This window comes from Mercenaria mercenaria, chromosome 5 (assembly GCF_021730395.1).
Source record: "Mercenaria mercenaria strain notata chromosome 5, MADL_Memer_1, whole genome shotgun sequence".
Taxonomy (NCBI): Eukaryota; Metazoa; Mollusca; class Bivalvia; order Venerida; family Veneridae; genus Mercenaria; species Mercenaria mercenaria.
This window is the reverse complement of record NC_069365.1, coordinates 42,736,320-42,750,738: the sequence shown is the minus strand read 5'-3', so window position 1 is coordinate 42,750,738 and position 14,419 is coordinate 42,736,320. Positions and strand designations below refer to the sequence as shown.

The window sequence follows — 14,419 nt, the reverse complement described above, 5'->3', positions numbered from 1 at the left end:
TTGGTTTATTGTTTTATTTTGAAATTGTGTTACATCATCAATGGCAAAAACATATTTATGTTAGACTTTTAATTTAGAAAAATATTTTTTGCAACATTTTGCACATTCCTTAAAAGTAACAGTTCAAATACATATTGAACTTACCAACTTTAAATCTAAACACTACCAACCTGATTAATGCTAGCCTTTTAAAGGTACAAATCTAAATAAAACTAAAGATTTTAACAATAACAAATGGACCACATCACAAGAGAAGGTACCTCATAATAAAATCTAAAAATATTTTTCTTAAATGAGAAGTGAGAGAAAATACAATCTTTAATATTAAATTGTTTTTTAAAAAATTTAGTTTTTTTTTTTTAAACTGTGAAAGATCAAAACATTTCAATTGCAGAAATCAAAACAGCTACTGGTATGATAACAATACTCATATCGAACAAAGAGTCACAAAACAACATCAAAATTTCAACAAAAATAAATAACTAGGTACCTTTCACATGACACAAATCATCAAAATTATGTACAAATCTAATTAAGTAAATGATGCCCATTTTGTGCATGTCTAAAATAATGCCAATCCTTGTGCTGAGATATTAAATTCAGTACAAATATACAGTTGAAACTGGGTATATCAAACTCCAAAGGATCAAGCACTTTACTTCAAGATATCAGAAATTCGATTAAAAATGATATTTTGCGAATGTGTTTTAGGGACGGGACTTGAAAATATCTTTCAAATACTATTAGGCAGAATTTTGCGATAAAAGAATTCAAGATATCAAGTTTCAACTGTTAATTTAAAACCCTCAAATTTAGAGCAAGGGAGTCATGAAGGCCCTGATTTTCTAACCTGTCCACGAGTGCTAAGAATGTGTTGATAAAGAGACATTTCAAGAAACACGAAAAAGCTCCATGCAAGGATGCTACCTGTTTTTTTTACCCAAGGTACAGAAGTTTTTAAAATTGACCTATTTCATAAAGAAAACCATTCTAACCAGGTTTCATGTACATCAGATATTGATAATGTGGCAACAGTATTTACAAGGTTTCTTTAGAAGTTAATCTACAGACCAAAATTTCAAATTTGCAAACTTTACCTCAGTTTGAGAAAACCAAACATTCTGACCAAGTTTCACAGAGATCAGGTAAAAGATATAGCCTTTGGAATGTTAAAAAAGTTTATCTTTAGTATGACCTAGTGGCCTAGTTTTGACCACAGATGACCTATTTGGGGACTTGAATATGATTAACAAGATCGTTTTATGGTTTGACCAAATTTATGAAGATTGCTCATGAAATGTTGCTACCAACACGTTAACATAAAATGATAATGCAATATTTATCAATTCAGGGGCCAGAACGCATTTGCTGCTAAAGCAAACATGAGCTAGATCTCTTGGGCATAATCTTGATGTGCTAATTTCACAAAAATTGTCAAGACATGCGGCTTTAATGCATCAACAAAATGAAATATGACAAATTTTGTTAAATCATTAACAACTAGAGCTGCTTTAATTTTGAGAAAAGCACAAGTCATGTCTCCCACAACTGCCTAATCATCTGAATAGTAGTATACAAGTCACCTCAACTGCCTTATCAGTCTTTCAGTGCTTTGATAATCAAAAACAAGTTTCAAGGGCCATTATTATTAATTCCGAAATGCCTGGGCCGATTTGGCTTGGCTGAGGACTTATTGGCAAACACATTTTGTATAAGTTTGGTGTAAATCAAATGAGAAATGTTCAACTTAGAGTGCGGACCAGATTTGTGACAGACAGACACACACACACACACACAGGAGTAAATCAATACGTGTCCCACACCACTGTGTAGTGGGAGACATAATAACACAGGTGTTACTTAAGTAATTTTGCTCAATTACATTGAACTTGACCAGGATCTTATGACCACATACATTATGTGTTTCCAAAAATTTTTCAACAAATTAGTCTAGTAAACTGTTGACTGACACAGAACAGACAGATTGACAACATGGGACAAAGGGTTATAACAAAACCTAATCTTTGAGCACTTTGTGCTGAGGTGAGCTGAAAAAAACACTGTAACCTTTCTTAAATCAGAATAAGGCACAAACACACCCCTCAATTATATAACATTACAGTTAAACACTGATCACCCAAAGCTGCAAGAAGAGGAGCAAAATCCTCGAGTTGTCCAGAGTTTTGAGTGATCCAAACATAGATAATACAAGAAAGTCATCATGGCCCTAGTTGCTCACCTGAGTTTCATAGCTTGATAGAACAGCTTTTGGTACAGGGCTGCGCAACGGAAGTATCTGTGAAAATATTTTGAAATAAGGCCTGTGTTTTCTGGCAAAAGGTTTTTCTAAAGGTTTCCACTTAATAAGAACAGATAGTGGGAGAAGTAAGAGGACTTTGGTAGAGGGTCAGTTTCAGTTTTCAATATAACGATATAGGAAAAACTAGCCATGTCCTCTCCAACCCATGTTTTTAATGAAAAAAAATTATTTAAAGAATTTGTCAGATGGTCACTTAAGGAAAATGTTTGTGAAATTATTCTGAAATCAAGCCGAAGTTTTGCATACAGCCATATATGGAAATGTAGCCCAAAGCTCTGGTGACAATGTTGTTTTTAACAAAACAGAATGATTAGAGGGTCACCTAAGGAACATTTCTGTAAAACTTATAATAATTTCAAAGCAACAGTTCCTGAAAAGAGTTTTAAAGTTTTTGCTTTTGGTTGGTATGGTAACAAGAATTCTACAAGAATGGCCTTGATCTGAACAAATCTGAAAGAGGACCACCCAAAGAACTTTCCTGTGAAGTTTAGCTTGGTGTTCTTAAGTGAAATTGCGGAAACATCCAATGATCCTAAAAGCTCACCATGAGTACTACGTGCTTAGGTGAGCTAATAAGGAAAACAATCGTGTACCCCATGAATTGCTCAAGTCAGCACCGGTGCTCGAGTCACTGATGCCTGACCAAGCAATGTTTCCATGTATAGTAATGTATAAACAAACCCCAATAAGCTACATGGTGACCCATAATGCTACAGCGTGTTTCTTGCTTAATTAAGCAATCAATCAAACTATAAACATCTCTTCTTATTTAAAGTGTAGAACAGAAATATCCTAAAAGTCATTCAATGTTTATACTTATATATGTTTGTCTTGTTTGGGTTACTTCTGAATCTGTAATTATATGAATTTTTGGAATGCTTTCCTGCAAAGCACCTTTGAACTGTAAAGCACCTTTGAATGTGTATATCTACATGAGAAGAGTACATGTATTGTAATATTATTATTAATTAAAATGGAGTATTAGCAGAAAAGAATACTCTTACATATTCCAATGCACAAAGCAGTGTATGCTTTCAACAGCACCATTATGTTGTACATATATGTGACGCACCATGACATTTTGGGTCCAAATTCGGCGTTACGTCATTTGAGAAAACATCGATTAAAGTTACGTCACAAAAAATGGTGGACGTTACCACGTGTTCGCGGCAATTAATGCATTATTGTTTTCAATAATACTTTACCTAGCCACAAGAAATAAATGAAATGACATAAACATTTCCGTGTTTTGCAATTCCGTTTCTTTAAAAAATTTAAATGATTGATAATTGATCGCCCTTTGAATCGACACGCCATTTGTAAACATGGAAGGTCGCGGAGAAAATGAAACTACCAAAAACAGTTATTTGATGATTTATTTCGATTGTATAAAGAATGACAGTTAACGAATGTCAAGGTAAGTAAGTATTTAAACGATATGTAGGGTTTAAAAATATTATTTGAGTTCATATCGACTGTTTTGTCCGATATCTTTTCGAAAAATAGCCCGGATTTGACACTAATGACAGTTTGGAGGTAGCGCAATTCACGTTTTATTTACAAGTGTCATTGTATTGTAGACTATATATTATTTACTAAATCTGCTATGAATTAAAGTTTTTTTAATCTGTTTTGACTCTTATTCAGTAGAATCAGTATGCAAGACAATTAGATTCTATGGAAGAAGACTTTGACTTTGGTGCCAGACAAAAACACAAAAGTCAGTCATAGTGTTTAGTTACATAATTAAAGCCTGATCATTTTATATAGCCATGCCATGAAAGTGACTGATCAGGAACAGTTGAAACACATCTATATTGTCAGCTTCAGTTACTTATTTCTTGCAATGTCAAATCTGAATCAGTCCATACATAAAACGTCTACAAGGCATAAATATTAACCTATTTAGGTTATTAATAAAACCCTATCACCATCGGATTGGAAATTAACTAACTACTAACTACTAAGAAAATGAGTGCTCTCATTATATGTTCCGTAGTTATCGCCGTTTTCCGAATGTTACTGCTGCTGATTTTGTTGAAGTATGCCCATAAATACAGCGATATGTAACCTCAAGACTATACTTATCAAAAAGTCTTTTTATACAGCAAAGTCGCGACAATCTAAATGCTTACTAGTAAAGCCTCCTTAATTTTGTCTTCATTATTTGGTAAGTCATAACTTTTTTAACGTTAAATAAACCATTTCATTTATTTTCCGGTATAATAAAATAAATAATGTATTCCTAAGAGGGTGATCCCTCGAAATAACTCTATCCGTGACTAATATTTTTCAATGCGACAATTGTAAGTTACTGTAGAGAAAGAGTTTAGTATTCAAAATGTAAATGTATAATAAAATTATTATAAAAAGTTTCTGTAATAATGAAATAAAATACTCATAAATTTGCCTTGATTAAGATGTCGGTATCACCATTCATTCGTAATTATATTAGCCTACCGTCCGTAAGTTTCCGGTGGTTTCCGTATAATCAGAATCGGCTATTTCCGTGGTTTGGTCCGGGCCGGGCCGGGCCGGGTTTTATTAATAACCATTGGTTTTACTTGGAATGAGAGTTTTTTTTTGCAAAGTTTTTCAAATTTTTGTTAAATTTGCATACTTTTCACTTGGCCATTATTTCTGGATTACTCACCATTTTGTAATGTTCTTGTTTGGCTTGATGCAATGACCTTAAACAGTTAAAGGATTTTCCAGGAAGGTTTATACACCACAAGCTCGATTCTTTTGGGGTTTGTAAATTTCTTCATACATTTTACAGTTACTATACTGCTATTCTAAGAAAGATAAAGACATTAAAGTAGCATAAACATAAATGATCTATTTTATTCATAACATTTTAAGAGAAAAGATTTTAATTATAGACCCATTCAACAAATATGTGTTAATATATTAAGAAGTGAATAAGTAATGATATATAATAATTAAATATATCATGTATGTATGTTTACATTAAGTATGATTGCATGAATTGTAGTCTAGTCTGTCAGAATCTTAGCTAGCTTATGTATTCTTAAAAAGCTACTTTTTCTGCTTGAATACTGTAAGATTCATTGATGAGTTTATACTTATCAATTCTGTTTTCATTCAGCTTTTAACAAAAAGACTCTCTTAAGCTTTAAAAGATGCTTTACAGTTTTATATTCTGTAACATAATACTAATCTTATAATGAAGTTCTAATGTTGTTAAATTTTTGTTTTGCAGTGATGAAAGAACTATGAATATGTGAATGGGTATGAAACAGAAGGAATTAATATGTTCTACTGATCATCCAGCTGAAAACATGCCTATGGAATAGAGTGCATGTCACAAATACTGATATGAGCAAATAACTCCATATTGCACAAATAAGGTCATGTTTCCTGCCCTTATGACCTGAAAAAGTTAAACATTCTAATTCAAATTACAAATGTGTTTCAAGAAAAGTAAAATTAAGTCAACTGTGAGAAATATTGGGTAAAAGTATTTTACAGGTGTTTTATTGCCATGACAGCTGTGAAGTGGTTTGAAAAGCACTATCTTAATTGTTCTAACAATACAGAATTTAACTTATGAAATACTAAGAAATGTCTGTTGAATGAATCCTAGTTGTTTCAAAACTACAACATGTGTGACATTTAAAGCACAACCTTTCAAATTGGATGAAAATTTTTACAATCAAAACTGCCTTGCCAGTGTGAGTGTAGGAAGGATTTCCCAGAAATGGCCATGACAGAAAACTTCCAATATAGCAGAAAATATTTGTTACTGATAAAATATAATATATTTTATTTCAAGAATTAATCATGTAAATCCATGGTTATAATTGTGTTAAAAGATATTTTTACATGAACTTTGCAGAAATAGCTATTTTTTGTTGCAAAACATTGTGAGTTGCCATGGTAACACAAATTTGACTTAAATTAAGATTTGTTTGATTATGTAGACAGCATGTTTCTTGTTAAAATTCTGCTAATCAGACTATGTTCTGCAAGAAAATATCTTTTATGTGTAATCATTGCATCAACAAAACATGTCATAACACAAATATGCCATAAAATTGCAGAGTTGTAATGCAGGTAGGCATATCAGAAAAATATGTAATTCTCAAAGTCAAATTATATTACATGAAATATGTTTCTTTTATAAATGATCATAACTGACCATTTGTGATGTAAAACAAATGTATACTGAACAGATGCTATATGAATGTTCTGTTTCTTTCTGGAAAATTTACAAAAATACTACTATTTTAAGAAAATAGTGCATTGTTGCCATGGTAACATTAATTTGACTTTTAAATTTTTTTGGATATCATCATATGTAAACAACATCTTTCTTGTTTATATGTTATATTTGTTAAGCTGTATTATGTAAGTGATATATTTTCATATGTAATAATTGCACCAGCAAAGCACTATGTTATCACACAAGTCTGCCTTAAAATGGCAAGAGTTGTAACTGAGAGAGGTGTATCCGAAAAGTTCTATTTCTCAAACAATATTACATTAATTTGCATGGAATGATGTCCCTTACTTTTAAATAAGACAACAGACGGCTTTTGATGTAAATATATGGAAAAACACTTCAAATATTCAAAGTATTGCAAAGAAATTGACAAAAGTTTAGTATTTTTGTAAGAAAATACCACATTGTTGCCATGGTAATGTTAGTACTTTTGTAAGGAAATTACACATCGTTGCCATGGTAATGATTCACTGATCAGTATATCTAAGTCTTCTGAAATTTTAGCAAACTCACAGTTGATAATAACAGTCTAATAATTATATCTTCTTGCCTGATTTTCTTTCTTACTGTTTAATAGATAAGGTGTCTATAACAATAAGATTAATGTCCTAGTTTTTTGGATGGTGTCTAATTTGATATCAAATAAAGTCTGTATTTTGTTCAAAAAAATATCATAAAACAGTTGTCTGTAAACTGTTTGCACACTAGAAAAAGATAATTGTGTATTTATTTCACATTCTATGTAATTTATTGCTAGATTCATCAAGGGACTGTTAAAAAAGAGGTTGAACAACAGTGTTGCTATAGAAACGATTTTGAGATTATAAATGTTTTTATACTACATGAAAGAAAGAGACAAAAAGAAATACATTCCATTAATTGCATGTTGCTTTTGTTCTTTTATCATGTATTTAATCTTGGTATTATTTAAATATGGAGTCATTATTAAGATATACTGCCTCAATTTTGATACAGTTAGACAAAAACATGGTGTCCGAAAAGTGGTAATATCTCCATGATAACGGCTGATTTTTGTGGTCAAGTTGAAGATTTTTACTCAGAACGGGTCAATGTGTCAGATTAGCCCAAAACCCCAATTTTGACCAAAATTGCATTTGGACCCAAAATCTCATGCTCTGTCACATATATTTAAATGTAACACACTAGCTTCCTGCATGTGTTTGCCAGTAAATTATGCAAATAAGAGCAGTTGTAACATCCCAAAGTATCTTTTTTAATACTTCACATTTTCACTTATGGTATTTAATGTTTTCATAAAAAGTAAGAATAATTCTACAATCAACAAAATAGTACCCCTTTAAAACACACTGCATTTTGATAAGCAAAAGGTAAGAGTGAACATTTGATTTGTTTGTTTTGGGTTTAACGCCGTTTTTCAACAGTAATTTAGTCATGTAACGGCGGGCAGTTAACCTAACCAGTGTTCCTGGATTCTGTACCAGTATAAACCTGTTTTCCCCAAGTAACTGCCAACTTCCCCATATGAATCAGAGGTAGAGGACAAATGATTGCAGACAAAGAAGCCCTTATTTTAACAAATATTCTGTGTCATTTTGTGACTTTCATTTTGTACTGCATGACCTGTGAAGCTCACAGAAATGCAAATACTGACAACATTGCTTCATATTAAAATTTTTGTCAAGTAGGAGTTATATATCACACAATTTCTTAGAAAATTTGAATCAAAACCAGTACCTAAAATAGGAATTACATAGAGTAATGCAAATGTTGGGTTTTTAAAGCAATTCAGAGTATAATCAATAAAAAATATAAATAAATATCATAGTCTTAATTTGAGCTAATATTTGCAATTTTGATATCCATAACATAAAAACATGAATCATTAATGTACCAGCTATTGCTGATATTGACAATGACATGAAAATTAAAAAAAAACATGATGCTAATCCCAAAACAAACCTGATGCCATACCAAAAACATATTGCCAGAACCATATACATGATGGCAAAACCAAACAAATGATGCCCAAAAAAAAATAGTTGAATATATGTGGATTTTGACTAAAATCGACCCCATATATGATCTGAGAAAATGAAAATCCAAGAAGAGGTGATGAAAGGTTGCAGGATCAGAGCTAAAATCTTCAAGACTGTTTGTATACCACTTAATATGAAGTGAAACACACAAATATGACACTTTATCATAAACTATCTGAAGCCAGAGGAAAAAGTATTATTTTAAACCCCTCCTGCAGACGTTTTTTCCAACACTCAGAGGATAAAGGAAAAATTGTTTCAAGATTAATTGTCTTTGAAGGATATCAAAAAATTTCATACTGTACAGTTTTAACTTTCTTTTAGTATTTTTTGCTAATTCTGACCAAAAGATCATAATTTGGGTATTTTTTGCGAATATAAGACTACATGGCCAAGTTTAGTGTTTTACAGACAATTTAGGGAAAATTTAATATTCTGTACATTTATTTTGCCTCCTTTCCAATTTTCATTGTATTATAATCAAATAGGTGCTGGTTTCAGCATTAAAGATCGTAAATATATAAACAGGATAAGGAAATGAAAAAGCTATGAACTCAAAGTGTATTGCATACCTGGTAGGACTTTCCTGTAATTTTGCTGGTCCTGGAAAAACATGTCCAACACCTCGGGGTGTCAGATAGCTTTTGTACTGTAATCAATGAATGAATGCTTGAATTCATAAGCTACTACAATAAAATAGTGCTTAAAAGAAAAGCACTCATGGCAATAGATTCCATCAGGAATGAGGTGTCGAGAGTGATTAATATAAGTTGTAGAACTTCCTTCACAACTGATGTATAAACTATAAAAAAAGCACTTTTTTTTCCTATTATTTGAAGGCTATAATGGTATGCAAGAAAAAGAATACATCACAGATTGTAATTGTGGATGGAGACCCTCATTACTGTTTAAATACTCACTCCCGGGTCAGATGTTTAATCTACACCTCAACTGTTGGAAGATTTCTATAATATTTTCAAGATACTAAATAATAATGATTATGACCAGTCTTCTATCAAATAATTCATGTTGCAATTTATAATGTATTTTTAAAAAAAAAACGATTGTAGTACAAACATTCTGATATATTTGCACTATATAATGAACACAGTGGTAAAATAAATAGCACATTATGAATAACTGTACATAATTTTTTGTCACATATATATTTGATTGGATTCTCTGATAAACCCCTCTCCATTGAGCAACCCTCTATATTACATATTGTACAAATATAGCCCTACTGCTTGATCCACCTTTTCAACAACTTTTTTAGTTGATTTCTTTTGAAATTAGAACAACATCATTTCATATTATACACCAAAGATCTCTGAGTATGATAATAAGAACTTTTGTAATTTTCAAAATGTCTTGGTTAGCTTTTAATTAATCATAAAAAAATACATTAATAGGACATTTTCCATTACAAAATGAGTCCATTTTGGATACAAAAAGTTCTAAACTTTACAGTTGAAATTTGTTTGCTCGAACTCGACTTGTTCCAAGTTTTAAGCAGTTTGAGCAATCAAACAATATACATTCAATAAGGATACTGCCGGAACCTAATGAAGAGTTCAAGTGTAGGATGGTGTTTGAATTATCCAAGTTCGACTGTACAAAAAAGCTATGTCTTTATTTGTTGATTAGGTGAATCAAAGAGTAGGTTGAAGTTCAGATATGCCAACAAAGCTACATACAAAATGTATTTTTTTTATACCCGCAAAGTTATATCCCTTTTCATCTCTTAAATTTACAGTTACGGAAGTTTACATGAATTTTTCCGTCATTATCAGTGTTTAAGGAACCATATGTGAAGCTCACTTGACCAATGAGTGTTTCAGAAAGATTTATAAGCTGTCAATGAAGGTAACCTTAGAGCAGATACCGTAGTCCAATGGTAACACTGTCTGACTACGAAACCAGGGATCACGAGTTTAAGCTCTCGCTCCAACTAAAAACAACTAACATTGGGATAGGAGTCATGTGTGCTATACACCCTGCACTTGAAAAAATAGGGAATCTTCTGGAATTTGAGCATCTTCTGTATCTTGCACTATCCTTCCACTAAAATTTACTAACAATCTTCTGGAACAAATGTTCATATCAGCTACCAGTGGTAACTATAAGTACATGTAAGCTTGCACACACATACATAAATAAGATTTACATGATTTTTTGTAAATACAAATCACTCAGTAACCTTTTCATTTATTCACCAGCTTGACCAAATTCAGATGCTCTCTTGGGCCACTGGCTGTTTTGCTTATACCAGACATCACCAGTTCCATACCTATATTTCGGTAGTCTTCTCATACAACACAGGATGAAAATGACATGTGGGTTATTCATAACAATACAATTTTGAAATGCCTATCATTGGTTTCATAATACCAGAGATAACTAGAAGGTGTTTTTGTCACAAAAACATATGTATACCTTTAGCTCTGGCAGCCATTTTGTGCAGTGATATGCACAACTAGGCTTGGTACTGATCACTCCTGTGAAGTTTCGTCGAAATCTGTCCAGCAGTATGACCTGTGAAAGCTGGACAAAATTTTCTATTTTTAGCTCTGGTGGCCATTTGGTACAGGGAAGCGGAACATGCCGGAGATATGCACAACTAGGCTTGATATTGATCACTCCTGTGAAGTTTCGTTGAAATCCGGCCAGCAGCTTGACCTGTGAAAGCCGGATAAGCTTAATGCGGATGGATGGACAGACAGACAGACGGACGGCAAAGGCAAAAACAATATGTCTTCCACCTATGGGGGAGACATAATTATAAAATAAATATGGCAGCTTTTAAGAGAAATTTCTTCCTCCAGACATTGATTAATACAGAGATAGTGCCACATTTGACTGACTAAATAAAGTAATTTTCTAAACCACTAAAAAATTAAACAATATATCTTCTCCTATAAAAAGAAAGGTTCCTGCTTTTTAATTCATTTTCACTAAAATATTTAAAGTAGCTTCTAAAAATCTTAGGATATTTGCTATACTACTTCTTCCTTGGTTAAAATGTGTTTTTGAAGCTCAATGATACTGTGTAAAAATTTGTGTTGCAACCTTTACACATCAGTAAGAACACTTAGTAATTTAGAAACTTAAAATATTTGTTAAATGGATTTTGAACATTTTTTTAGGATTTAATCTACTGTCCGAACCAACTAATCTATAACAGGTTTTCCTCCTCATATTGTGGATTTATTTTGCAAGATTCTGGCAAAAAAATACAATATTCTAAAGACCTCCTAAGGTGGTAGTAGGATTTTTTTGATTTTTTAAAATATCTGCAATAATGTCAACTTTTTGGCCAGAAATGTGTATTCCCCATTGTGAAAAATGTGCAAAATTACAATTTTAAACTTAATTTTTAGAACATTTCCGATTTTTTTTCCAATGGAAAGGTTACTTTTATGCTAATTAAGGTATCCTAGAAGTTTTTATAAAAATCAATCAGCAAATAAAGCCACATCTTCAATTCTTAAAATTTTTGGTGTCCAAAATTGCGGAAATTTGCAATAGTAAATACCCCAATGAAACTGTTTCTTACAGTAACTACAAAACAAATCAAGACATTTTGGACACTTAAAAAGCTCCTATTACCATGTTCAAGGTTCTTTTAAAGACACTTGCTGCAGTTTCTTGTATGAGAGATGGGGCAAAAATTTCCCAATAATAGAATTTGTTCAAACTTTGTATATGAGCACAGTTTCATGTTAGAAACAGAAAAAATGCAAAAAATATCATAAGTCACAGTGCTTGTTTAGGAGTTATCTGCCCTTAAAACTGGATTTTTCTTCAAATTTGCATATTCAAGGGCAGGTAACTCCTGAACAAGCATGATGACCTTCGATTTTTTTTTTCATAATCCTGTTTTGAAGTTACTGTAAGAAACAGTTTCATTGGGATATTTAATATTGCAAATTTCTGCAATTTTGGACGCCAAAATTTTTTAATTATGTATAAACTCAATGGCATTGTCTTATATTTCAACTCAAATCAGGAAAAAAAACTTGTTACATAAAAGAGGGATTAAACAGTAGCGAAAAGATCCTTTCATAATTCTGAATGATGTCCACCACTAAGTTTCGGACCTTTTCTTTTTGGCTTTACATTCTGTGGTTTCTTCTTTCCTTTTTCTGTCTTTTCTTTGTTTTTCTTTTCTTCCATCTCTCTTTCTGCTTCTTCCATCTCCTGCAGGATATTGAAAAACAAATTATGATTCTTCACTTAAAGAGGTTCAGATGAAAAAAAAAAACTTCTGTAAATTCTTTCATTAAGACAAGAATGACGTTCCATGAACTTAAAGAGAAAATATTTCCATTTATTGACATACTGTCAAATTGTGTTACCTCCAACTCGACAGGACCGCCAAAAATTTGTTCAAGTTATCAGTAGTTAGAGCCATCAAACAATATAGATGAAACAGGGATTTTGCCGGGAAATTACGATAAGTTCAAGCTACGGGTGATGTTTGAATTATCTGAGTTCAAGCGAACAAAGTTCGACTGTAAATGCTGATTTCATTTCAGTATAATTAATGATAGTAGGTACTGGTATGTTTAAAACATCCCTCCTCAATGCATACTTTAAACACATCTAAAGCATTTCACAATATATTAAAATGACAACTACACGCAGTATATTGTACATGTATTTCATTACATTATTCTTGCTTTATTTCAAACATACATAACTGCCAACTACACATTTTTCAAGTATTTAATTTCTTAGTACTGACAGCACCAAATGGGCAGTCATTTGTCTTGTGTCTCAGAAAGTTTCTCTTACATGCAACTTCAATTAAACAGCTTGTTTACAACACAAAGGCTAGATACATGTAAACAAGCACATCTAGTCTGTGTTCAGATCCTGTGTTTTGTTCTCAGGAGATAACTCCTGAGGCTATTCAAATTTTGTATAATTATGTCCCTTTTCTTCTCAAAACACTGGACAATCAGAGCCCAGAAAGATCGGTCAGAATATATAAGAGAAATGATAAAAGAATTTTATAAAGATTATCTAGTTGGTACCCAGACTAAAGCACATCCAATACAGCCTGTTGATCATTAGATATGTCACCTCTATCAGGTCAATAGAATTCATTGAGAACTGACTTACATTCACTGTGTATATATGTAAGTTAATTGAAGAAAACACATGTGTATTGTAATTATAGAAAACTATACATATAAATTGAACATTATCAAGCTATCAGTAACAAGCTGTTATGAGATTTCTCATTCATATGACTTCATAACTTACCATTTCTTCTACATAGGTATCTTAACCCTTACCCTGCTAAATTTCTATAATGAACTTGTCAATCTTGCAATTCTGACAGTACCATTAAATGTTAAAAGGGGTGCACACCAAGAAGATACTGACAGAATGGCGAACAATGCAGATCATGATCAGACTGCACAGATGTGCAGGTTAATCTTGATCTGCACTGGTCGCAAAGGCAGAATCAATCATGTCCAGCATGATAATGGTTAAACCCTTCAAGGAATAAGAGACTTAGAACAAAATGGGTTTATGTCTTTAATTTCAGTTTCTATTCTATATCAATTAGCTCTATTGACTTTAAAAGCTCATAACGCTTTTATTTAAAATGTGGCTGCCACAATTTTTGTTATGAGCATAAAACTGGTTTGCTTGTTATTAAATCCTATTTTTGATAATTGTTTTCTCATATATTTGCCAAAAGTTTGAATATCAACATTAGGAAAAATTATTTAATTCTTTGTTTATGATTATCTCCCTTTATAGCTCTAACTGCATAATGTTCCTGTGCAATGTTGAAAGAAGTGCTCTTCTAACCATGTA

The 14,419-nt window shown here is 32.0% G+C and overlaps 1 protein-coding gene across 2 annotated transcripts in view; it reads right to left on the bottom strand.

Moving 5' to 3' along the window:
• The window catches only part of LOC123557027 (coiled-coil domain-containing protein 134-like), a 34,278-nt gene continuing 19,859 nt past the window's right edge, over positions 1-14,419 (bottom strand). For both annotated transcript variants that reach the window (XM_045348208.2, XM_045348210.2), the window contains exon 7: positions 1-12,784. In XM_045348208.2, coding sequence (XP_045204143.1) covers positions 12,647-12,784 — 138 coding nt within the window. In that variant the 3' untranslated portion in view covers positions 1-12,646. The remainder of the gene's footprint in view (positions 12,785-14,419) is intronic.